This window comes from Cheilinus undulatus, linkage group 22 (assembly GCF_018320785.1).
Source record: "Cheilinus undulatus linkage group 22, ASM1832078v1, whole genome shotgun sequence".
NCBI classification, from domain to species: domain Eukaryota; kingdom Metazoa; phylum Chordata; class Actinopteri; order Labriformes; family Labridae; genus Cheilinus; species Cheilinus undulatus.
The window spans coordinates 10,684,015-10,711,707 of record NC_054886.1 but is presented as its reverse complement, the minus strand read 5'-3'; the positions used below and the strand labels follow the sequence as shown (position 1 = coordinate 10,711,707).

General features: G+C 41.1%; 1 protein-coding gene across 1 annotated transcript in view; it reads right to left on the bottom strand.

The window, feature by feature from the left end:
• The window catches only part of mta2 (metastasis associated 1 family, member 2), a 39,039-nt gene that overhangs the window by 6,265 nt on the left and 5,081 nt on the right, over nt 1-27,693 (bottom strand). Inside the window, exons 2-14 of the mRNA XM_041779266.1 lie at nt 19,955-20,022; nt 15,844-15,937; nt 6,029-6,146; nt 5,398-5,461; nt 5,192-5,309; nt 4,992-5,094; nt 4,040-4,139; nt 1,452-1,640; nt 1,249-1,323; nt 1,023-1,081; nt 836-936; nt 339-478; nt 27-255 (exon numbers count right to left, since the gene is read on the bottom strand). Of these exons, the coding sequence (XP_041635200.1) occupies nt 27-255; nt 339-478; nt 836-936; nt 1,023-1,081; nt 1,249-1,323; nt 1,452-1,640; nt 4,040-4,139; nt 4,992-5,094; nt 5,192-5,309; nt 5,398-5,461; nt 6,029-6,146; nt 15,844-15,937; nt 19,955-20,022 (1,458 nt within the window). The remainder of the gene's footprint in view (nt 1-26; nt 256-338; nt 479-835; nt 937-1,022; nt 1,082-1,248; nt 1,324-1,451; nt 1,641-4,039; nt 4,140-4,991; nt 5,095-5,191; nt 5,310-5,397; nt 5,462-6,028; nt 6,147-15,843; nt 15,938-19,954; nt 20,023-27,693) is intronic.

Below are 27,693 nucleotides of genomic sequence, written 5' to 3'. Positions count from 1 at the left end.
GAGAGATGATACAGATTGATACTTACACTCTGCCTTGACGGCGTTGGCGTTGATGGAGGCATAGGGCCGGCGTGCAGCGCGTCGAGGCTGCAGGATGTCCTCACACACTCGGCGGGCGATGCGAGTCAGTTTGGTGGTCTGCAGGATAAACGTCTGCCGGTTTTTGGCGAGAAGCTTGGCTCGGCCCTCATTGCGGGTGAACGGAGACATGCCCTGGACCTCCTGGCGGGTCATGTGACCACGGGGGCCTGACTCCTGGGAGAACGATGAGGAAACAGTCACACTAATTTCTCCTCTTATTTTATAAATAACAATACCTTTTTAGGCAGCAAACTTACTGAGCCAGCTCGAGCAGCGCCCTCTAGCTGTGTGGGGGTCTTCAGGCCTCCGTATTTCTTCCAGTAGATCCAGCAGGAGGCGCAAAGTCTGCACTGCATGTTGGATGGCCCCCAGGCATACCACTGAGGAGACTGAGCCGCTGAAGGAGGGAAGGGAGGAGAAAGTTCTCGTTGAATGCAGCAGTACGGTGAAGGTCTAGTGCTACAGGAACCTTCAGATGGAGATTTAACCGTGGAACACTCTGGGAAATCTCCCAGAATGCCTTGAGAATCATTGGTAAGAGTTTAAAATTACGACAATGATTGAATATTATACTTTAATGCTGTTTCAGTAGTAGAAATGTCGGGTATTGTCGTCTCATCTGTTTACATAAATGCTGTCAATGACTACTGATGATGGTTCAGGAACCTGAGGGGGTTGTCCCATCCAGTAGGAGGAGATTTCCCTGCTACCTCCACCCTCGGGAACCTCTTTAGAGCATGAATGTTTGACTTACTGTGGCAGCCCTCACAGCTGAGGCCTTTCTGGAAGCCTGCGGCCCCGTTCATACCGGGTTTACTGCCCGGGACCATGATCTGGTTTGGGTTGGGTTTGGTACTGAGGAGGAGAGGACACAGATTTATTACTAAACCATGAATTAAAAAGAGTGGGTTCTTTCTGTAGTGATGTAGATTTATACTCACTATGTGGGGATGTAGACCTGCTTCAGCTTACTGTCTGCTTCTGCTGCTTTTAGTCGTTTCTGACAAAGAAAAAAGAGGAAATCAGATATAAAATCAAATTTATGCATGCTTGTGTCTCTGCCACAAACATGCATCCTGCCATACACTTCTAATGAAAATCAAGTTTTTTTAAGGTCCAGGCAAACATCAACACTGTTTTTGGTGTATTGTCTCACTGCAGACGTACCTGCTGGATGTAGCGGTCTGTAGTCTTCCACATATAGTAAAACTGGACCACACTGGCGAGAGACTTCCAGGGCAGCTGGGAATGAGAAGCAGCAAAAACTGAAAACGATACTTCTAATAATTCAGCTGTTTTAACAGTAAAAAGAGGACTAAGATCCACCAATCCAGTTTAAACAAGCATGTTTTAAAAGATTAAAATCTTACAAAGTCCTGGCGGATGTCATTGAAGTCTTTCCCGTATTTCTCCAGTGCCTCCTCAAACAGCATGGCCTCTGAGGCGCTCCACTCCTCCATCTCATCCCGGCAGAGGACGGGGCCACCCTGAGGGACCAGCGTGGACATGGCTTTGGCCAGGTCATAGTTGTTCTTTTGCAGTGTGTCCATCGCGTGGAACTAACGGCAGAGACAAGGAACGTTAGAGGAAGAGACAGGAAGACCGCTGCTTTGAATTCTGGGAAAACTTTGAAACATCCTAATTATAATCTGTCACCAAGGGATTTCCCTCCTGTTTAACATCACTCTTAATCACTGACAGTTTACATACCATAGAATCAGGCATATAAGCCAGCCCAGTCAATGAGCCATAGTCTAAAATACATCAGCACCGCAGCGTTGTTGTGTCATATAATGCACCTTAAGTCCTGCCCCCAACATACACCAGCAGTAGTCAACAGTCAAACTCCCATAACAGTCAAACCCCTATAAGCCACTGCGGGGCCAGGCTCTTGATACCAGAAGTTGATACCTTTCTTCTTCTGTGGTCTCAAACAGGGCTGCTACTACAACAGTAAAGATACAAAACAGCTGTTTTCTTAGGAAAATGCTTAACCAACCATGGCTGGCTATGCTGGTATAGAGCAGCGGTGTAAAGTCTCACTTCTACTTCTAGATACCTCATACAACTCAACTTCATATATACTGAAATACCCCTTTAAGTCTGTTATCTTGGTTTTCCAAAAGGAAATCAGTTTAAACCATCCTCCTGTAGGACTGTCTCACTTAGTACCATCTGTTCCACTGTATGGAGTTTGCACATCTACAACCTATAATACGGTAGTTGAGCCGTTATCCTTCGCTGATTAATCTGAGACAGACTCACAGCTTCCTGTCCTCTTCCTGTCACCTGTTGGTTTGTTTTCAGTCAAACCAACGCCCTGCAATGTATTAACTCAATGATATCCCGTTTTCTCTAAATTTATAGTTATGAGCTAACAAGGGAGAAAAGCAGTTTAAAAGTGACACTAATGCCCACCAGTCTGGTCTCTGATGATAAAATCTCTGAGGAATGATAGATGTTTAACATTATTTTTTTCTATAATGAGCATCTATGGTACATCAGGATTTTCATCAGTATATTTTGAATCAATGAAAGTGTTGATAGTGTATTAATGTGAGTGTTTCACAATCATATTAATTTTATAATTTGTCTGATTAAATCAATTCATAGAAAATAGACTAAAATCTAAGGACTTGTATTTACTAAAATGTGACCAAAACTAAAGAGGATTTTAATCTTAAAGTAGCAGTCAAATATTAACACTGATGTGTAGTATGTAACAGTGGCCACTGCTCATGTGGTCCAGACAGCACAGTTCTCAGCATATTACAGCGGAATATCGTCACAACATTTCATACCTAACTGTTTAGATGGAAAATAGGGGAAAATGGGCATTTTATATACCAGCTTTTAATTCACTTAAAACAAGAACAAGTTAGATCAGGGCTTCTCAAACTTTGAAGCCTGTGACACCCAAAATACCAGCGCCAGAGATCAAGGACCCATACTTTTCCCGGAGGTGGTTAAAGCATACCATGTTGTAGTTTTAATTTTGTCCACTTAAACTATGATTAAAAATGTTTGTCGATAGTCTTTTTTTCCATGAGAAAGACGAAATTAAGACTAACCAAAAATAGATCTATGCTACCTAAAAATGACAAAAAGTCTGTTTAATTTTTGTCAAATTACTAAAAGAGACAAAAATGTAATTTAGTTTTTGTTGGACACTCAAAATCTATAATATTTCTCTACTGTGGATAAATCTGCCCAAATACAATGCATCTATAGCTATTCTGTGTCTCAGTTATAGAAGGCAGGGATCTGCCAGGATCTGCAGGTTGCACACGACATACTACCATGGTTTGGTACAAGACTAATGCAAGAGAATAAATGCTAAAAATTCAGACTAAAAAGTGAGGACTTTTATGGACTAAAACTAAACCAAAACTATAAAGAGTAGAAATGACTAAAATATGACTAAAATTGAGACTAAAATTTAAAATAGCTGTCAAAATTAACACTGCCATGTTGCACAAAGCATCCTGTACAAATTCACATTTAAGGAGTTGTTGTTCATGTTACTTGCATGCAAGCACAAGTTTCACTTATTAACTATGGTTTTATTTTGAATTAAACTCATTTTAAGATTAAAAGAGAATAATAATAGTGGATAAAAAATATTAAATAATTTGGAATATTTTCTTGATTTCCTTAAAGAGCATCCTGCAACCCCAACTTGTTGTCTCACAACCCCCTTCGGGTACCTGACCCCCACTTTGGGCCACTGAGCTAGATAAAAGTAGCATGATCATGCAGGACTAAAACCATTAGAAAAAAATAAATATAAACTTCTGTGGGCGACTAAGCATATCAAAAGAGGTCATTTTGAGACTCAGTAATTACAGCCTGGGGTAACATGTTGCATTCTGTCAGTGTAGTTGATTCTGTTTTTGGATATAAATTTTGAAAGTATTAAATTTATGTTATTCATTGATTTAATAGGCTATATTCTCACCAGTGTGATGTCTCTGGAGGCTGCTGCTGCACTCATGTGGAGGCTTGGCTGACGGATGGAGCTGCTGCAGTCCAGAGCACGAGCGAATGTCCCCACCGCTCTGAAAAAAAACACAGAAAAGACACTTAAATTTAATCCTTTTGGTCAGATACAGCCTTCTAACACTCCTGGATTTCTTTGGTGTGCACGCCGCTGCATTAATCAGCATAAATCCTACATCACGATACTTATATCCATGCTTCTGCTTGTGCCTGAGCAACCATACCATGCAGGAGCCCTGTTATACACAACTACCACTAGGGGGAGCATGTGGCTCATGTAACAGTTTATCTGCAGGAGGTTGATTCCCTCCAAAACTTCCTGCAGATTTGTTGGAATAAACCAGTCTGCAGCCACCAAACACTGTTTAAAAAAAGTAAAACAGTCATATTGTCATGCATTTTCAGATTATATGCTACATTTGAATCAATCTAAATAAATCCTGCTGGGTAGACATCTATCAAACAATAAAACTTTAGATTTTTCTTCAACTATTTATCTTATCTTTTTGTATTTTTGAACTTTAAACCTGTAGATTAATAGATAACTATCAATAAACTATACATTACTAATAGGGGTTTTGTGTCTCAGGCAGGTGTCCACACTACAATTTAAAGATTATTATCTTAACCTCTGATGGTCCAGATCTATCTTTGATAAATGAAGTTGTTTTTTCTTCTGTGTTTTTAATTCTTATATTTCTGATTTTATACATGTTCATTTTTGCATGTTTATGTCCTTTATTTTCATGCATTGTAATCGTATTAAACCTAAAATAAGAAATATTTATGTCCCCTCAAAAACAATCAGACTTCTCGACAGTTCCTGCATATCTCCTAGAAGTTGTCATGGCAACAGAATCTAACGGCAATGATGCAACAGGGTGACAGATGGCGAGGAGGAGGGGCGTTACCTCGCCACCACCAGGAACTGGTCGATCTGGGCATCTTTGAGCTGGTTGTTGGGGTCCCACACTTTGGTTTCCAGCTTTTCCTGGACGCGAGTGTCGGACTCAGCTGAGAGAAAGAGGAAACAGATGTTTAACTTTAACGGTTTCGGCTGTTTTTATTAAAAGAAAAAAACAAACAAAACAGACCAGTGTGTCAAACTCACTGTCTGCTAGCATGTCAGGGATCTCTGCCTGGTATTTGGAGCCGACCCGGATCTCTCCCTGATCCGCCAGCAGAGTCTTCTGGACTGGGTCAAACACCAACGAGTAGAAGAAACAGTCCTAGGAAGAAAACACAGATTATTTCAAAGATTGCAGAGGTTTTGGGATCATTTAGTTTGAGCTGCAGGAAGGTGAGCAGGGCAAGTACCTCTTTGTCCAGGTATCCGGCCAACACATCTGTTTCATTGAGGAGGGTGACGTTACATTTGCCCCTGAAGAGACAGAGAGGTGGTGTTCAAATCATAAATATGAAAAAGGCACAGCTGACTAGTCAGTTAGGGCTGGGTTCAAGACTGGCCTATGACTCCTTTCCTTTGTCATTCCTACACTCGTCTGAGTCTATCGCTACCTTATTGCTTACCTTTTGAAAATCTTATCTTGATACCAAGTTTTAATGTGAATTGGCAAAACAGCTTTCAATTCTCTCTCCCAATACTTGTGGTGTCCTTCAGGGCTCAGTCCTAGTACCACTTTTTATTTTCCCTTCACATGCTGCCTCTGGGTGTCCTTATTAAAAAATAAAACATACCTTTCCACTGCTTTGGCGATGATACATAAATTTATCTCCATCTGAACTGAACAGTCTGTCTGTACAGCTGCTTCCTGGCTACTTGAGAGATTTCTGATTCCTAGTTAAATTTTGAAAAACAGTGTTTATGCTGTTTTTAAGTGTGCTATATAAATAAAGTCGACTGTGACTCTATGTCTATTATTAAGGCATAAAAAGCCCAAAAATAAAGCTATAAAATATAAAAATGACTGATAAGTTAATAACATACCGTATGTGTGTGGCAGGTAGAGATTCGAACTGTCTGGACAGGAAGAGTTCTCTGTGTTTGAGCTGGTGTTTCTGTTGTTCAGGCAGCGACGGCTGCTTCGATTCCTCCTCGAATTCTCCTGAAACAAACAAAAACACCAGAGTCAGACAAACAGGATGCATGGTTGTCCTCTGCTATTTGTTTTCTTGTAGTGCTTGGATCTGGTCTGTGTTGACATTTAGCATTCTGTTGTGGAGTCTGCTAGCTGAGTTGAATCAGTTAATTTATGCTGGTCCAAAAGTGGTCAATCAAACTCTTGTGTGGACCAAACTGCAACACCAAGACCGCTTGAAAAGGAGGGTCTGAGACCACTTTCACTTGGAGTCTGGTGCGGTTTATTTGTAGAGAGAATATAAGCTGACCTTATCTTGATCTAACTACAGGAAGCATTGAGCTTTTTGGATTAAACCAGCTACCATAGCCAGTCAAACATGTGACCACTGGTTCCTAACCTGGGGCAGGGGGTACAGGACCCTGTCTGCCTTAGCCTTAGCAAAATTAAATGTACATACAGTGCTTAACAAATTTATTTAACCACCTGTCATATTTATCTCAAAGACCATCCAGCATCATGAAGTGCTTTAATGCGGACTCTCTCATTTTCAGTCAGCTCTCCACGTTTTACCATTTTGAACAGGAATGAGGGATTTCAAACTGAATTCACCTAAATTTGAGCCGGCTCACTGGGCTTCTATGAGAAGTCAGACATTAATCAAGCATAATATTCAACCACTAAGACTCATTTTTCTGTTCAGGAATGCAAGTAAATAACTACAATTTGACATATTAATCAAGAAATATTAATGTGCTTTACTATTTTTCCAGTTTTTCTGTAAATCAGTAAATTTGAAAATTCATGGATAACAATAATAATTATATTTTAGCATTAAAAATATCATTTGGGTTAAAGAGCTTCAACATATTGGTGTATTAAACATTGCAGAAACATAAAAAATGATTTTGGTAAATACCAACACTGTTAATTTAGGGCAGCTGTGGCATAAACCTTACTTTGGTTAGGGTTAGGCTGGTCTAATAAAGTTGTTAAACACTGTATATTACATGTATGTATGTAAGCAATGTAGGAATTGGCCATAGTACCGTATCCCGGGGTATTAAACAATAGCCATGGTATTGCTTTAATTTCTATCATGAAGATGGTGCTGCGTAATCAGCACACATTTATAATAAATGTCTTGGAAGTTTGTGTTCATTGCCACAAGCAGCACCACTGCCTGTGTGTTAAGATGCTATAAAAGTGATTAAAGAGCTCCTGTTATGATGTCGGGCTAATTTAGCAGACTACAAGCACGCATAAATACCAGTGTATATATATTGGCACGCCTTAGCACAGGGCATGGCTGGCAGAGGGCTGGCACTGCGGTACGGTCTTCTCTAGTTAAACTGTTTAATGTGCTCCAGTGACTAGAATCTGATCCAAGGAACCGTACATTTGAAAACATGTTAACTCTTCTGTCTGGGTGTAGATCAGTGATGAGAAATGATGCAGTTTATTAATAACCCTGGCTGCTGCGTTCTGCAGCGGCATCACCAGACACAATAAAACCATCGAAGGTTTTTAAAAATGATTAAACTTTTCTTTATTCCTTTATATGTGAAATGTAGATAAAGGTTTTCGTGTTTATTTTTGGCACTGCCCCCTACCCTGTGGAGTCCCATTCTTTTCTCCCCTTCCTTTTGGGTTGATTCCTAATATGACGTGGAATATCTCATTACCTCTATGCAGACGACACTCAAATGTACCTGCCTATAAAAAGAAATGATGGCATCTTTACTAAACGTCTGCTAGACCGTCTAAAAGACACACCACCCATCGTGCGAGTTTTACATCAGAAGAAGTGATGAAAAAACATCGGCTAAATTGTAATTTTAATTATTATCGGCATCAGTCCAGGTTTTTATAATCAGTGCATCTCTAGTCAGAATCTCAAGAAAACAACCAGAATGGTTGTCCTTGTCCAGTAAAATAGAGTAAAATAACATACACAGAAACATGTCTTGCTACAGCTTCTGTACATCCTCGGCTAATCATCATCACCAGTTTAAATTCATGTGTTGTAGTACACATGCAAGGTGAAACTACTGCCACCACTGGCGTAGTAGAGAGTCCAGTCATCAGCATGTTTCACTCTAGCACAAGTGTTTCCAAGTGCTTTTTCCCTTGAAGGCCACATGAAAAAATAAATAAGTGGGGCCACTTTCATAAACCTCACCTCAGGGTTATTAAACTTAGAAAAAACAAACAAATGGCAGTTAGGAAATCTTCAAGTATGCTGAAATGTGTATTTAATGACTGACAAGGCAAATAGCCAAAAACTTAGGGTTTGGGGAGGCCCTGGTCGGTCATGGTGGTAGCGTCTGCCTCTGGATGCTATCGGTACTGCTATTTGCTGCTGTAATCAATAAGGGCATTGTAGCTCAGAATATTGGTATTGGACGCGCCAATGGTCAAGTGGTTGGGGTGCGCGCCATGTGCGTGGGCGACCCAGGTTCGAATCCGGCCCATGGCACTATTTCCTGCATGTCTCTCCCTGCTCTCTTCCCTTTTTCCGACTCTATCCACTGTCCTATCTAATAAAAGGCAAAAAGGCCAAAAATAAATCTTAAAAAAAAAAAAGAATATTGGTGGCGTTATTCAGTATTTATGGGGAGGATAACACAACTGTGTGTGTAGAATTTGCCCTGCAAAGGTCGCAAAGAGTAGAAAGAAGTCCTCGACGGATTTTATAAGTCACTTAAGAGTCATCATCCTAACAACATTAAAACGAAGCGGCAGCAGCCACTAGCCTCAGCTGCGGGCATTAGCAGGCATTGAAAACTGCAGAAAGCTTGCCAGAGCCAAAAGGTGCAACGTTATATCAAAATCAGTCTGACAGTCTCCTGATCCATCGCTACTTTCATAGACGTGTACCTGCCTGCTCTTTTTGACGTGGTTTCATTCAGTCTGATCGACGTTATGAACAGAAGTTAGCCACAGACCACGGTGGACTTTACATTCTAAACCTATCTCTGATATGACTTATGTCGGTGTATTTTTTTAATCTTTATGTAAAACATCAGCTTGCTTTAACTCTAGCTTAAGCAAAAAAACCAAAAAAAAACAGACCCCTAAATATCTCCATTTGTTCAGCATAACAGCCCGTTATCATTTGGTTTTAGGGGGGAAAACCGTCTGTCAGTTGTTTGTATATGTTGTACTTGGTACACAAATGTTTAACTAAAAAAAGTTGACTGTAATAACAGTTATAAAGTCAGAATAGTTCTTTGTTTTTTGAAAAACACGAGTGATATTAGTTACAATTCGTTATAAATAGCTTTGCTCACTACATATTAACCCTTTCTTACCCCCCAGATGTGCATAAACACATCAAATAAACTTCTTTTGTTAAATTAACAATTGAAAAAAATATATCGGTTATTATCGGTTATCGGCCATCAGGAGTAGGAAATTATCAGTTATTGGTATCGGTTCAAAAAAAATAGTTACCATGCATCACTAGATTTCTTAAAGTGTGCTGCGGGCCGCATTTGGCCCCTTGGCCATAGTTTGGACAACCCTGCTCCAGCATTACGAGCAGTTTGGGAACTGACTGGACATTACTCACTTGTGCTGTTGTTATTAAGCACATTCTCTTTCCTCTCCAAGTTTGATGTCTGTAGTAACAGCAACAAACAGCAAGTGAGCTCACTTTGCACAGCTTCTCTGTCAGCCTATCTGGAGCTTCAACAAACACAGCATGCTACATTTATTTGTCTCAGTGTGTCAAGACCCCAGCACTGCAGTGATTCATCTTAAAACAGCTTAAACCAGTGGTTTTCAATTGGGAAGCCAGGACCCAAAAGTTGGATGCAAAGCAGTGCAATTAAAAATATTTTTAACAAGTTTTCCTGCTATTATGAGCAAATTATGGTCTTTTTCCTCAACGTTTCAAGTTACTTGTTTCCGTTTCCCCCTGATAACAAAGTCACATTTCCACAGGAAAAAGGAACAATTCCTCAAGATGTTTCCAAATGATCATGCTGCCTTGAAAAAAATTGAGTAAAATAAGATGTATGCATGCCCTCCATCTGAAATAATATCTTTGTTTGAACATGTTTTGTTTAGTTTAGGGTCCAAACTTCAGCATTTTACATTCAATTAATTTGAGTGGGTGAACATGTATATAAAATTAGGTCACGGTTTCTTAAAAGGAGGTGGTGGTGAGTCCTGATACCTGACCAGTTGAGAACCACTGGCTTTAACAGTTTAGAGGTGTTTTAACTTATAAGGCTCTTGTTTTAAGTCCATGATGAATCAGATTTTAGCGTTAGCTGAGATCAGAGAAGCAGCTGTTAACTGTAGCAGCGTGAACTTCCCAGTACAGCAGCAAAAGTTAAGATAAATCTGAACCTGAATGCATTATCCCTGATCATTTTCTAATCCTGGGATATTATATTGTTACTGAAAATGGCAAGAAAAACACAATTTTTTGATATTTAGGCCAAAACACCCAGGGTCTATCCTAGCCCATAATGTTTTCCCCAGACACCTGCTGAAAACACTTCATTGCCACACTTAAGGCCCCGACCCACTAGTTGATCGTGGGTCATTTAGAGGGCATGTTCCTCATGCATCTCACACATTAGGGTCTGCTTCTAAAGCTATGGTCACACAGACCTTGGATGAGGACATCATGAAACAATAGGACAAATTGATCCATGATTCAGACCAGATCAACCAGTCTAGAGGTGCTGAAACTGCCACAAATCCATCTTTTCAAGCAGTCCAGGAACAGTCGTATGGTCCAGACCAGGGTTGGACCAAATCAAAGAGATAAAGGGGTGAAAGCACCACTGCTGGACACACTTTGACCTGGAGCAGATGTCTGCAAAGATGAAGTTGCAGCAACTCCTAAAACTTTTCCTCCCATTTGTCATTTGGACCTTGAAATATCTCAAGGACCCCTAGTATTGAAAATAAAAACTAATATTCTACAAAACTTCAGCAGGAGATTAAAAAATTAACAAAAATTAAACTATGAAGCTGCAGAGTAAAGACTCAGATCTTCAGGTATTTATGAGCTCAGAGTAAAACAGTGATCCTCTTCTCCATCTCCACATGACCCCCTTTACTGCCAGCTACAGCTCAGCTCCGTCTCTGTGTCTGTTTGGCCACTAGATTGCGCATTCCTAATTTCAGGCGGGTGAGTAATTTGTTGCGAGCCAAAGGGGTGGGCCCAGACTGCTCCATCTCCGTGTGGACTCCGCCCCTGCACTCAGCCACGGGAAACCCTGTCAGTGAGGGCAAGAGAGAGAGAGAGAGAGAGAGAGAGAGAGAGAGAGAGAGAGAGAAAGAGAGAAAGAGAGAGACACACGCAGAGAGATAGGGAGCAGGGACGGGACCTTAAGCCACACCTCTTTTCTGTTAACCTCTCTAACCCCCCGCTCCCTCCTCCTCCTTCTCCCCCCGTCCGGCTAGTCCCTGCCAGATAAAGTAGGAAACCCTGTGTACCAAACCTGAGGCGCCCATCCCCCCCACCAACATGTATCCCCAACTCAATCCACTCAGAAGATGAAACCACAGACACAAAAACAGAGAGCGACAGATACAAGGCGAGTCAGATTTAACCCGTTATGTGCCGGGGCCCTCAGGGAGAGATCAAGGGCCTTTTGTTCTGCACAGAGACATGGTGTTAGAGGAGGAAGAGGAGGAGATCAGGAATGAAGTAGTGAGGCAGATAAAACAAGGGTTGGTGAAAACGAGCTGCAGAGAGCAGAGCAGACGTGCCATCATAACGGGATCACAATGAGACCAATCAGGACTAGGACCGGGAAAGTTAGAGACAATCAAGCACTGACAGGACAAGACTTATAAAAACACATTTTGTCATGTTAAGACTGTTTCCTGATCAAATTTAGTTTCTAGAGAAGACAAATCAGAGTTTGGCAACAGATTCAGCCTGGTTTAAACTTTGGCAAGTAAAACTACATACATGAACGTTGGTGAGTTCAAGTCTTTCTGCAACACTCCATCCAAACACTAGTAGGCAGTACAGTATCTATGCTGATTGGTTTAAAAAAGAGGATAAACATTTGAAAAGAGAAAGACATTTGAAACTTCGTCCTAAAACTTAACAAACTACTTTGGACAAAAGGCTAGAATATACAGCCTTCACAGTCCAAAGTTCACTGCTGATATATATTCGTAGATAATACAGGCTGATATTACAGCTGTACAGACTGATATTTACAGCTGATATAGGCTGATATTCACAGCTGATATAGACTGATATTTACAGCTGATATAGACTGATGTTTACAGCTGTATAGACTGATATTTACAGCTGATATAGACTGATGTTTACAGCTGTATAGACTGATATTTACAGCTGATATGGGCTGATATTTACCGCTGATATAGACTGATATTTACTGCTGATATAGACTGATATTCACAGCTGATATAGGCTGATATTTACCGCTGATGCAGATTGATATTTACAGCTGAAATAGGCTGATATTCACAGCTGATATAGACTGATACTAACAGCTGATATAGACTGACATTTACAGCTGAAATAGGCTGATATTCACAGCTGATATAGACTGATATTTACAGCTGATATAGACTGATATTTAAAGCTGAAATAGGCTGATATTCACAGTTGATATGGACTGATATTTACAGCTGTATAGACTGATGTTTTTAACTGATGTAGGTTGATATTTACAGCTGATATAGGTCGATGTCTATAGCTGATACAGGTTGATATAGACTGATATTTACAGCTGGTATAAACAGATATTTACAGCAAATATAGGTCAATTTTAGCCATAGTAGGTTGACATTACCAGCCAAAACCAACCCATATTTTAAGCTGATTAAGTTTGCTTTTTACAGTGGATAAAGGCTAACGTTTACATTTGATATGGGTTGAACAAGTTTTGTAGACAATATGATCCATATCTTAAGCAGATACAGGCTAATGTTTACAGGTGACAGAGGTTGATATTCACTACCATTATACATGTGTTGAATCTTATACCTGCCAATATTAATGATCAACCTCTATGGCAAATATCTGATACCATGCCGATAACATTTTATATCCCTCATTGCTATATTCATATTGATACTGTGATGCTGTGATATTACATGTTGCTGTTTCTGGAAAGTGAGCACAGGCTACTGCAGGAACTCTACATATGCACACAACCAAACACTGATGCTCACATGTGGCCCTTGGACCATGAGTGAGACCTGGCCTGCCATTGCAGATGATCAGGCCCACAAGGGCTCTTGTCAAAATTTTAACTATAGTAGGGTGAAATAACGCCACCGTGACACTCCTGCTCTACCTATTTTGCACTCACACCTTTTTTATGATTAATCTAAAATTCTTTACTTTGAACTTAATATAGGTTTAGAGAATTTTGATCCACAATTACCTACCACTTCTACAACTATTTACTTGAGAATTATTTGTACAAAAAACAAAACAATTTTACCAGGCTCTGAATCAGGCTACATTTAATATGTTAATTATTGCTCTGATAAAACCTCCATCAAGAGAACATTTATACGAACAAAGACACACTTTATGATAAAAATATTCATCTAATGTAATCTCAGACCTGTCCTTGTCTGACCAGAGAGCTAACTCTAAGCATGTGTGATGATACAGAAAGAAACAGCAGCATTAATGCTTCCATCTTGAGGTGTGAAGACGTCTTTGTCTGGAGCACTGCGGGCCAAGAGGAGTGAGGAGGGGGGACTGGTGGAGTAATGAGTGGATGTGATCAGGCTTCAGTCGTCTGCACATGCTGTTAGCACCATCACTCCACCTCCCCCCTTCCCCGTCTTTTCTCTCTCATCACAGCACAGGAAGACAACAAGAAATGAGCTGACTGGTTGATCAATAAGGGGTGGGGCACGTATTTCATTCATACTGTGTAACAATACTATAAATAATACAAAAATGTCAGATTTAATTGATAAACAGAGCTATATCAGCTATATCCTATTTCTATTATTTTAACCAAATACAATGGCTGCTTGGCCCTGCTTGGCAATGGGAGCTGGGCCCTGATCTGAGTGCACTTGACCCCATAGTCTGGTTCCATTTGACCAGTTTGAGAGAACTTCCTGTGCTTATGAAGGCTCATTATCAGGAAGGCCTGAATTAGTGCAAAAATCTGTGACTTTTCATCAGAGGGTGTGGCCTCGGCATGATGACAAACAAAGCACTTCATTATGATGCCTTGCCATTAATTTTAAAACCTTAATGACTCTTGTATACATTGTATCTGAACCAAATCTCATGTGCTAGATAACAGTCCAGGCCAGAACACATTTATGCTCAAATATTTGACATAAACATACAGCACCACCCTCTGCCATCAGGAAGTAACTGCTCCTAAATTTTACCACACAGTTCCCAATTGGTTTACTAAACTTTATAAGGCAGTCCCCAAGACATTGAACTTACACATATTTCAAGATCAAAAGTAAAGGAGCCCTTGCAACTTTTTTGTCACCAAGAAACAGGAAGTAGACATTTCTGAGTCTTGTGACACATGTAGAGCAATTAAACTTGGCAAAAAATTCTTAGCTGCATAGTGAGATGACTGATATAGCTTTTGAAGGCAGGTGTTGCCAAGACAGCAGGTAATATGCTCACAATAACTATTGTATATATAGCCCCACCTCTGCCATCAGGAAGTAATTGCTCCTAAAGCTTACCTCACAGTTCCCAATTAGTTTGCTAAACTTTCCAAGGCATTGACCTTACACATTTTTCAAGGTCAAAAGTAAAGGAGCCCTTGCAAAGTTTTTGTCGCCAAGAAACAGGAAGTAGACATTTCCAAATCTTGTGACACATATAGAGCAATAAAACTTGGCACAGAAATTCTTAGTGGCATGCTGGAATGATTGATATGGCTTTTGAGGGTGGGCATGGCTTTTTGGAGCAGTCCCCCCCATCCCCCCTCCCCACAATATTTAAAAAAAATTCAGCCCCCACAGCAGGTTTAACCTAGGACTTTAAAGATTTGTGAGCTTGTGTGTCATGTAAAGACATATAAAAAAGCCTCTTGGACATATATCATAAGTCAAACAGGAAGTCTGCAATTTTGTTTTTTGTAAAATGCTGCATAGTTCAAGGGTGATATTTGAATGAAATAGTCATAATTTGAGTTTAATCAGATGGGAAATTATTTGCTCAGTAACATCCCCCCTTTACAATGCTTCTTGCTGATGTGTATCCAGCACTAAGGCCTGGTTGTTGCTGAAATCAATCATTACTGCACAAGATCAATTTATACTGATCGTATTCTATGTTTTTAAGTAGCTGGTTTAGTGCTTGGTCAGTCCTTTCAGTGGAAATATTGTATACTATCAGGATGCCTCACCATTTTTGTTTAATATATATGAATATTTGGAAACAACCCTGCATCACAGCTCCAAGAGTCATCACCTCAACCAAATAATTTTTCAATTTTACTCCTCCTGCTCAGCCAATTCGGTTTCTTGCCAACTTTGCCTTCCAACGGCACTCGAGCCAACTGTGTCTGCTGTGGGTGAGCGTGGCCAGGACGGCGGTGGGAAAAACGATGGCAGCAGTTGGGACTGGAGGTAATTCTGACCATAGAATTTCAGAGATTTGCAGTAATAAATTCCTGTGCATTGACAACCAGTGCTAAATGGATATTCAGTAAGTGTCAGTAAGACACCAGATGCCAGAGTTAGAGAGAAAGAGAGCAGGTTCAGGACTCACTGGCATTGCTGTCAGCCAGTGCGTTGAGGTTTCCTGAGATGTCTCGCCTCCTGAAAAGACACACCACCTTGGCCTCCACGTTCCCATTGGCTGTCTGTAAGAAGAGAGGAGAAGGTTGGTATCATTATAAACCAGGTGATCAGGTTAGGACGCACCAGCAATCCTTATTTACACTGGACTTATTTCAGCTCTGCTTTTCATTTGATCTGCATATTATCCAAACAAGCCAAAATAAATAAGAATTAAAATCCATGAGTTATCAGCAGACGCAGACAGACGCAGACTGTTTATCCCGTCATATCTACACAAACCACTCACTAATTATAATCTACAGTTAAACACAAAGCAGAGGCTGTTTCCTCTGCTGCTCTGCATAAAGAGGAACATTCTGCTTCATCACAACTCAGATTTTTGCTGTTTTTCTGACAGTTTTATAATGTACTGTTCCATCTTGACAATCACAGCTAAAGCAGAGAGAACAGATGTGTGTTTTTCAATAGTAAACAAAAGCATATCTTTCATTTTCTGGTTATAATCATAAATCATCCCAAAGCTTCCTATCCGCCACTCTTTATAAAACTCATGACTGGAAAGCAGCAACAATTCTCTTTATCTGACAAAGCATAGTTTAATACACACTAAATAAAGATCCATCTTTGGCCTCCAAATAAACAGGGACAATACAATGGCTAGTAGTCATATCAGCCACGCCCCTAATTATGTATAACTCATATCCTTCCTCAAACCAAAACAGACAAGTTAAAAACAAAAAAAAAACGAGGGTTTCCCTCGCTCCCCTGCCAGTTCCACCCACTTTTTCAAAAGTTGCCAACCACAGATGGATCTCAAAAAAACTAGAAAACATCATGTTAAAGGTCATTATTCCTGTAATTTACTTTAAATTGTAAACAAATCAAATAATTAGACCAGTGAAAGTGGGGTCACTAGTATCTGAATGACTAACATTAAAACAAGGTCATAGCTGTTTCTACGGTTTGGAGCTGAGACTCATCCACTCCTTTACTCTCTCCATTCATTAAAGTGAGCAGCTGTTAGCACTCAGGATGCTGTAGTCCTCCAGGAGCTCAGCACAAGCCCTTCAAAATAAGAGCGTTACATAAATGAGCTTAATCCTTTGACAGGGAAACAGGCCTGTGTCATACGCTGCTGCTGCTGCTGCTGCTGCTGTTATATAAGAGACTCCTGTACCACGGTGCTGTCATCAGAGGCCACAGTTTACCAACACACCACCAGTCACTCAGCATGCGTGTGCATGCGGACTGAAACCTGATGTATGGTTTTAACCCTCTAAAAAAGTCATAAAGCAGCAGAAAGATATCTCTACCTGTATTACAAGTTAAAATATTTACCTGGAAAGAGAATTAGACCAATTTTAGGACTTAATAGTTTGCGTTAGCTATCTGTTGCTCACAGACCTGCGGGTGGCCTACTATGTTTCCTGTGGTGTGTTGCTCACTAGTACTTCAACTTAATAAAATAAGAGCTGATAATGTACCGGGGCATCATCAACCATGTGAATATAAAGGAAACAACATGATGCAATGTAGTGTTTATGAATAGGAAAAATCACATCACATACTGCTGTTTACTGACTTACACGTCATTTGAACTTCTTTTGTACTGATTGTACAGATATTAAGAGAGGAAATAAATAGTTTTTGCTCCTTACACTATCAGTATTACATTGCGGTTTTGCAAAATTATAAGAGATGGAACATTTGAATGCATAATCTGGCATTTTAACCTCTTCTCCCCCAAAACAATCCTGTGATGGCAGACTGAACTCATGTCTGTACAGAAAATCACAGAAAAAACGGTTTCATTATTCTCTTTGTGTTCACTTCTGTGTAACTGAGCCTTCAGGTCGAAATTTCATTCTTCTCCTGCTGAGTTGTGTCAAGCTGCTGCAACACACTTCCTGATTGGGGGTGTTCACAGCAAAAGCACTAGAACAAATAACAACTACAGACTTTTATTGTGAAGAAACTGTTGGAAATAGAGTATATCATCATTGATTTTATTTAGCTTAAACAGTGAGGTCAGCTACCACATTTACAGCTGCTTCTCTGACCTCGCTTAACACCACAGCTCAAAACAAGCAGGTCATGAGTTAAAATCTTTAAACAGTTGTTTTTAGCCATTATAATATGAATCTCTCTGGCACAGGGCTAAGCCAAACCAAGATCCCTAGCAGCTCACAGCATGTGTTAAAGCGTCAGACAGGCAGACAGAGAGGCTGTGCAAAGAGAGCACACTCATAATTCAATTCAGCATCTGCTCCAGTCTGCTGTGCACTAAGATACTGTATATTATTATTTGATATTAAAATAATTACTAAATCGTGCTCAACGTTATGCTTTTATACCATTTTTGTAGCGCTTTCAGCAGCTAATTACAATGATATAGTCATTTACACTCGAATTGTGAAGAATAACATATGACTAAAATCTGTGGGATTAAGCAGGAAATGTATTTATCAAAACCTCTTCAGCAGAAAACCAAACAAATATAAAGCTTTCACTGTTGATGATGCTGTAGGAGAGCAGGTGTTATGGTTTCACTAGTTACCTAGTTACTAGTTACAATAGGATATAAACTTAATGAAAAAATAAGCTAAGGGGTCACCAGTTTACATGGTCACCCATTGAACAGTAACACCACCCTTTGGCATGAAAAAGACGATAAATCCAGTTACTATTATTGTCTGTGTCAGTCAGCAGTTGTTGTTCTGATTATTTTCTCTCAAGGTGAGCGTGTCTGTATGATGTGAACTCAGACATATGAACTGTTCCTGAAGAAGCAACATTAGTTTAGTCTATTTAGGAAGCTCGTTGGGTTGAGCTGCCTCCTTCCTGGGTCTGTAGAACCCAAAGCGAACCTTAAACTTTTCTTTTGTCAAAACAGGACAGGCTGAACTTACAGCTCCATAGACAGTTCAGGCAGTACTTAATTACGTAAGAGACAATAATGTCAAGTTGCAGACACTGAGGCCCTGTCCACACGGAGACAAATTCAGGAGCATGCACAAAAGTTTTTTTGTTGCTTCAGCATTTCATCCACACGGAAACAGTGTTTTGGGAGGCCATAAATGCTAGTTTTTGAAACCGGGTCCCAGAGTGAACAAATCTGTAAACGCTTACCATTTTGTCACTGTGTGGACAGCCAACCCCATCTTTCTTGAAACGATTACATCATACATACATAGCGTAGCCCACTTACATCTTCTTCTCCGTGTGGACAAGGCCTGAGAGCTAGCGCTGCTAATGCTTACAGCGCAGCGTACAAACCACTGTCTGAAATTAATGTTTAAGGCACTTCTACTAACAGCAGCATTCTTAAAGCCTCATGGGTGCACTACAACCCAGCGCAAGCATTTCAACTGCTGATGACGGTGCTGCAAATATAGGTCCATAGCTGGACTTGTACTGGAGGCAGTATTGATACCAGTTTACAGCCCGACACTAAATTTACTCAAAGAAATGGCATTACAACAAGCAAAATTACCAAGTTTGTCCAGGGTCTGTCCAAAAAACAGCTGGCTGAATGTATATGCTTTTTGTAACGTCATGCACATCTCAACACTTCTATGCTGGATCAGCTGTTTAACACCAGCTTTTACGCTAACATTTTGACTGAGCTCTGATCAGATGTTATTTTTGGGGTCAAATGTCAGAGCCTCCTTTCATTACTGGCCGACCAAACTAACAATGTAGAGAGATTCTTGGTGTGGCTGCAGCAGCTGATTTAACTCTTCAGGTTAACACACCAGCCCACAGATCAGATTTGATCTCATCCTTTCTTTTCGTTTTTTTCTATCTAATAACAACACAGCAGCAGCAAATTTGACAGTAAGGCTTTTTTTTTTTAATTTTATTTTTTGGCCTTTTTGCCTTTATTAGATAGGACAGTGGATAGAGTTGGAAACAGGGAAGAGAGTGGGGAGAGACATGCAGGAGATAGTGCCACGGGCCGGATTCGAACCCAGGTCGCGTACATGGTGCGCGCCTTGACCACTCGACTACCAGCGCGCCCCGACAGTAAGACATTTTTAATGGAAGTATTAAATGTGAGACAGAAGAAGGAAACTCACCTTGTTGAGCTCTTCTATTCTGCGGATCATGTACGGGTTACTGGACGAGTTCTCGAAGTACACATAATCTGAAAAAGAGAACAAATAAACTTTAGATTAATATCTGAATCACAGTGGAACATACAGTTGAAGAGAGTGAGAGTGAACATTACTGTAGAGGAGCTGTAACTCCACCAGGTAAAGCCTCTGCAGGGCAGACAGCAGCTGTTTTGGCTCACATGGAGAGATCTGGGCTCACCTGACAGGTAAAACCCTCCAGACTTTGTCACACTCACAGCTCTGATATGAAGCTTGTGTGGGGAGCTGTTAACAGAACCAGCTCAGTAATGGACTACTATAATCTGAGCTCCATAAATCTCCTCATCAGGCTGCAGACGGGCTTAGTTAGAATAATCATGACCAAATAGTTTCTGCACACCAAAATCACAGTCATACACTACGTTTGTTAACCCAGCGCTTGTGGATGCAGATTTAAGTGATGCCTTGTGTGCACGCTACAACCAAACAGGTAGCAGCAGAATTCACCCTGCTGTTTAGAGCGGTGATATTTACACCACTGTGACGTTTCACTGAAGTGAAAGTTGAAGTGAAATGGGAAGGCGTGGTGACCCCCCTCTGTGATATCTACAAAGGTAGTAACAGACTCGGTACAGAGGTGAAAACAGGTTTAGTGGAACCATCAGTGGCTCAGTGCTGTGTCTGTGTCTGATTTGTGGGTGTAAACGGAGATCCCCTTGTGATATGCTCTCTTGCACTTCTGTAAAACTGAAACACTTCTAATAAAGACACCAGAGATCAAGCGCTGGGTATGAATATGAATGTCTGAAGGCTAAATGACAGCAAAGCTTCATCGTGGTTCTGTCACAGAAATGCACCGACTTCTCTAAATCACATTTAAAGGTGGAGAGGTCAGCATGCTAACTGAGAGCAGCATAACGGTGAAACGAGCCAGCTGAGCATGGAGCACTCAACCTTCACTTCAGAAACACATCAGATAAGCTCACATCAGGATCAAAACAGCAGCGCAAAGGAGGAGGATATGACAGGGATAAGGACAGATTAATTACTGCCCTTCATTTAAGATGTAAACTGTGAGGGAAAGGAGAGAGTGGAGGAGATGTAGAGGCTACCAGCTGTAGTAGAATATGAATTCTGTTATGACACGGTGTAGGACGGAGCCGGCATAACACCAGATTTTTAAACTTCTATGTGATTCCAATAAAAAAGACAATATCAATACTTGCTTGATTACAGAGTCAAAACTAGGAGTCCTTGGTTACCAGTATTGGTTAGTCTCTTGTTTTTAATCACCAAATGATGCATGCAAGCTACTACACAGTCCAAATGGATAAAAATACAATCGTAAAATTACAGTACCACAATGTTGTCAGTGTGGCCTCCACCAACTAAACAACTACCAGACTTGGAAAGTACATTTTTAACTCCTAAGAAGATACCGTATGACACAAGGTCATGAGACCTCACACTATCAGGGATGCACTTTATCATCAGCTAAAATGTAGTGGGTTGGTCTGTCAGTAGGTAAGTAGGCTGGTCTGTGGGTAGGTGGGTAGGTTGGTAGGTCTGTCGGCGGTTGGGTAGGTCAGTCAGTTGGTAGTTGCAATGGGCTGTTGATCTGTCGGCTTGTCAGTTAGTCCATTTATAGGTTGGTCTGTTTGAAGGTATATAGATTTTTGGTTGGTGGGTAGGTAGGAAGGTCAGTAAGTAGATAGGTTGGTCTGATGATGTGTAGGTAGGCCAGTATACAAGTTGGTCAATAGGTTGGCAGGCAGGTCTGTCAGTTGGTTGATCTGTCAGTAGGTTGGTTGGTGGGTCTGCTGATGAGCAGGCAGGTCAATAGGTAGGTTGGTAAATAGGTTTGTCTGTCAGTAGGTCAGTCTGTCAGTAGATAGGCAGGCAGGTGGGTCAGTTGGTTGTTGGGTAGGTAGGCCTTTTGGTGGGTGGGTACTAAGGATGCAACGGTACTCGTGAAAATATTGAACCGTTCGGTCTGCTCTGCACGGGACAATACGCCCTTGTGGACCGCAGATTTTCAGATTGGTAATTCATTTTGCACTGATGGTTTACAGGCCATTGCGTGTGTCTGTATGTGCGTCTGTCCTGGCAGGAGAAAAGCCCTCCCCACGACTTAATGTCCAATCATTGTTGTTGCTCCACCCACACAGCCCCTCTCACACTGTTTCGGAGCTGGGTTCATGCTGCTGCTCTCATACTTAAGCGGAAAAAAAAGAAAACGAGCGGAGGAGTTGAGACATTTGAAGAAGCGCCAGCTTCATTCAAATCAGCAGTGTGGGTTAATTTCAGTTTTGCCATCAAATACAACAACGAGGGAGTGAAACCTGTAGACAGCGTAAGCATCCTGATATAACACTTCCCAAACACAAGACAGTGGAGCAACTCGACTTGTTTCCGCCATGCGTCATGTCTCCTTCTTGTCTCCCCATCACACATCCATCAGCTGTTGGCTGCGCTATCATCGATCAGGAGCTTAACATGTTTAGCACGACGGGCTGTTGTATACTGCAGCGGTAAACTTAGCCAAACAAACTCTCTTTCAGCACCATAGAGTCCACTGTTAGCTCCAAAAACCACAGTTCTAGCCCCATTTAAACTCGCCCTGCTATTTGTCGACAGCACAGAGCAGACACACACTCACTCACCAACGCACATACATTTACGTGAATGCTCATCTGTGCGTCGCGTCCAACACTGTCAAAGCTCATATGAAAAAAGGCACACAAAACAATAGAATGAACTATTCTCTAAATTACAGCAAACGTCTTATTGACAGAAAGATTACTTTTGAGTGTTTTAAATATGGATGTCCTTAAAGAGGATGTGAAATAGTTTAATTTACTGATGCAGCTCTTTATATCTCAGTCTGTTGTAAACTGTGTTTAAAGTAGCCTACTTTCAAAATAATCAAAATGTATTTTATTATTATTGTAATTGTGGCAATGAGTACATAGTGTAGTAAAATAAAGATGTGTTAGACTATTGGAATGAAAGGTTTGATTTGTAGAGCATTAAAATGTACAGTTTGAGTCAGAGTTAGACAAGATAAACAGTGTTTAAGCATTGATAGCCTATTCAATAAAAGAAGAGTTAGTTTAAACATTTCTAAATAGACCTGAATGCTAGGCGATTATGAGTTATAGCTGAATAAAGGACATATTATGCACCAATCTATTTTTTTCCAAAATTTAAAAAAAGTGTTATATTATTCAGTACACCAGTGATACTGGAATTTGTTTACTGTAAAATGCAGTTTTTACTGACAAACAAAATAAAGAGATACTTTTGGGAGAAAAAAATTCTCTTTACGCACAAAACACGTACCGAAACTGAACCGAAAACCGTGGCCCAAGAACTGAGGTACGGACCGTACCGTGGGTTACCTCCACTGTTGCACCCCAACGTACGTTGATCAGTTGGATGGCAGGTAGGTACACTGAGCTATCTGCCTGTAGGTAGATCAGTCTGTCTGAAGGGGGGTCAGTTAGTCTGTCGATGAGTAAGTAAGTCTGTAGGTACGTAGGTAAATAGATTGTTCTGTCGGTAGGTAGGTGGATCGATAGGTTGGTAGAATTGTGAGTAGGTGGGTAGGATGGTTGGTTGTAGGTAGGTACGAAAATTGGGCTGTCAGTCCATAAGTAGGTAGGTAGATATCAGTAGGTAGTTAGGTTGGTTTGTTGGTTGGTAGGTGGGTCTGTCGATAGGTGGGTAGGTATGTACATTCAGCTGTCAGCCCATCAGATTAGGTAGGTCAGTCTGTCATGGGAGTGTAGTTCGATCTGTCTTCTGGTAGGTAGGCAGATCAGTTAGTAAATAGGCAGGCATTGTTTTAAAAGATTCAGTCAATTAATAACTTTCCAGGATGGTGACTGACTATTATAATTGGGCTGAAATAACATAACGTTCCTGTCAAATGGCCCCTTCTGATCCACCAGGCTGTAAAATGTAAATCTGCATAGTGATGTGTTTTTATGTTAATCTTATTTATGCACATCCCTCCTTAATCTATGCAGCACACTTGTTTAAATAAGCTCTTATTTAAAGAGGCTGTTACTCTTTTTAAGGTTTTTTTTTAACGGCCGGAGTGTTTTTATGACTTTTAGTAAATATGCTGCTGCTGCTGACAGCTCTAATAGAGACTGCAGCCTTTAAACAGCATATTGTCAGAGCGGTCCGTCTTTATCACAGACTCTGAGCTTCTGTTGTGCTGTTTGAAGCCGCTCCACACAGCTTCACGTCAGGCTCCATCTGGTCCTCCCACGAGCGGGGACGCGGAGCCCCGGGAGGACTTCTGATGCCTCACCACGAGCAGAGACACAGAGACGACGATTCTGACGGCGAGAGGATTTCTTGCTCTACTTAGCACAGCGATGGGGAGCCCAGGCAGAGAGGCTTCACCTCCTTGGAACAACAGCAGCACATTACATAACACGGGCAGAAGCACCGAGAGGGGATCTGTTCTCTCATGTGCCTGACATGACTAATTCTAGCCTCAGAAGACTCAGCGATGGAGGACGGAGGATAGGGATGGGATACAAGGGCCAAAAATCACAGCTCAGTCTTTGTTAGATGGAGCAGGGTACATGATATATTTAACAAAATTCATCAGTCGAATGGGAAAAATATAATATATATCTGCATAAATCTTAGTTTGAAACGTGACACAGAATATAACACTAATCCAAAAAAATACACTGAAATTGTTTGACTGTTGACAAAAACAAAAGTTGTGGACACTCAATAATGGGCAATTTTTCAATTTTAATTATTAATCTGTTGGTGAGTAGGCAAGTCAGTCAGTTGGTAGGTAGGTCGGTAGGTAGGTAGGCCTGTTAGCTGGTTGGCTGTAAGTAGTTTGAAAGGGTAGTTGGGTTGGTCTGTTGGTAAGTAGGCAGGAACGGCCCTTGGTAGGTATGCCCATTAGTAGGTAGATTGGTTGGACTGTCGGTAGGTGTGTTGGTATCTATGTAAGAAGGCTGGCCTGTTGGTACATAGATAGGTGAGTCTGTTGAAGGGCAGGGTAGGTTTGTTGGTCTGTCAGTGGGTAGGTAGGTTGGTGGGTAAGTACGCAAGCCGGTCAGTTGGTAGGTAGAAGGGTTGGCCTGTGGGTCAGTCTGTGGGTGTGTTGGTACGAAGGTCTGTTTGTACATAAGTCTGTTGATGGGTTTGGAGGTTGGTCAGTCAGTCTGTGGGTGGATAGGTGCGTGAGTTGAAAGGTAGATAGGTTGGTAGGTGTGCCTGTACATTGGTTAGTTGGTAAGAACATAGGTCAGTCTGTTGTTGGGTAGGCAGGTGGGTTGGTCTGTTAATGGATAGGCGATTGGTTGGTTCATCTGTCAATTGGTAGCCAAGTTGGTCTGTCAGTGGGTAGGCAGATGGGTTGGTTTGTCAATGGGTAGGCAGGTTGGTTTGTCAGAAGGTAGGCAGGTGGGTTGGTCTGTCTGTGGGTAGTTATAGTTATTAAACTATGATATTGGAACAAGAAATGTGCACCAGCTCTGTCTGCAAATGTGTGGAAGCTGACAACTTCAGATCAATTCAACCACTATGATAATTATAGTGATGGAAAGTAATATAACTGACTTTATTCAGGCTAACTAAGCATCATTTACTAAGTCAGACCTCTGATCCCTGGAAAGTTCGCTGTATTCTCATAAATACTACAGTAAATAAAAACCAGCTTTCATCTCATCATTTTGTCTGCACAAGGCGATCACTCTTTTGTAATACAGTATATTGAATGTATTATTAAGGGAACTTTATTTCCCAGACATAACTGCATGATGTATCCTAACGATTCTTTGCAGCACACAGATATGCACAAAATCGTTCATACAAACAAACTATTTCTTCTACAGCTTGTGCACCATTTGAAACTGTACAAAGATTGATGTTCATGTTCAGGAGTTGCAATTTCATCCTCTCCTTAGCATTTGATTTTAAATAAAAGATGGATCTTCATTTCCTCATTAAACAAGGAAATCAAACAGATTCTCTTGTGGTCAATGAGCACAGAACTTTTACTGTAAACTGAGTGTTAGGTCTTCGCTCTATTTATATTCTTTCAGACTCTTAAAAACTGGAGTTCTTGCCCATCCCTATGCCTGACATGACTAATTCTAGCCTCAGAGGACAGAGATGGAGGACGGAGGGAGATATTGTGTTTTATAATCCAGCCTGGTGGGACAAATTAGAGCCTGATCCTGTTCCAGCAGAACTAAGGAGGGGGTGATGGATCAATAATCAAGAGAAAAACAACACTCTCCTCTCGGTTAGAGCTTGAATTCGGTGTAATCAGGCTGCCTTTGAAAGGGTTTTATGTTAATGTACAGATTTAAGTGTCGGTGGGTTGAAAGAGGATCTATAAAAAGAGTGAGGCAGCGGTGTGTGGACGTACGCGGCTGGAGTGGCGCAGTGTGCCGCCGCTCCAGGCTGAATGAAGAGGAGGAAGCCCTTTGACTAATCTCTGAGGAGGATAATGATCTTACATGCAGGCTGAACACTGTGTGCTCGTGGAGGAGCGCTGATATACACAGACGCCTGCACAAAGCAGCTGCAACAAGGAGAAACCTTAGCGAGCACTGAAGACACCGACAGGTTAACAGCAGCTCCACTTCTGGCCTCATAAGATCCTACATTTATTAATTATTATTCCTGCATTACAAAATCAAACATCTTATTAACCTCGCTGCTGTGTGGCCTACTTTAAAACACATTCTGACTCATTACATAATCAGACGCTCTCTGCTAACTAGAAGATTACATGGGCAGGATTTAGCGTTACATGCTCATGTTTTAATGGCTTCATCACAATGTAGTCCTGCTGGGAGAATTCCTCCAAATACAGACGAACCAGCTGGCTGGGAAAGAGAGCAACTCGGCACTGTGGACCCAGGACGTCTGGGCAGCCGCAACACAATACTGGACTGTTGGCTCCACATGGGACGGACACAGAAAACCCCATCCAGATCATCTTAACACTTCTAACCAGGGTTTAAGATGAGCACCTGCTACCTGCCAAATACAGGAAGAGCTGAACTCAGTCTTCTGCTTGAGCCAGGTGGCCTACATGCCAACCTCCTCATGTCTGTGTATACAGCATGCTATGTGCTGAAATGGCCAGACCATAGACTATAAAAAAATGGACAAAGACTGAGAGAGGTCAGCTGTTTGAAGGGGGCTTTTGTGTCCAATCTGCATTGGTTGCCACCTTGAAAATGTCTTCTCAAACTAACATTGTATCACATTAGAAACAAAACAGATGAGTTATTTTGAAAATTCAGCATACTTCATCTCACGATCGATTTTGAAAACTGGCAACAAGAAGTGCAAAAAAGGTTAAAAAGTAGCAGGAATAAATACTACAATATCAGATCCCAATAACACTTTTCAGCTCCAAAATGAGGTAACTGTTAGCCAGGATGCTAGTATCAATGCTACTGATCCAACACACATGCACTGATATCTTCAATAAATAAATAATAAACTGAGGAGAGCCCATGCTCTGGGGGTTCAGGGGCCCATTCAATTCTGAGGACAGGTGGTGCTGCGAGTCAAAGATGTTTAAGAGAAGCAGGCTGTAGCTCTAACTAGTAGTCAAATGAGTGGATGTAAACACTGAAGCTCCAAACACTATTATCAAAAGTCTCAGCTTACTGTAGTTCAGCTAAAGCCAAGGTAATTCTATGACAAACACATTTATG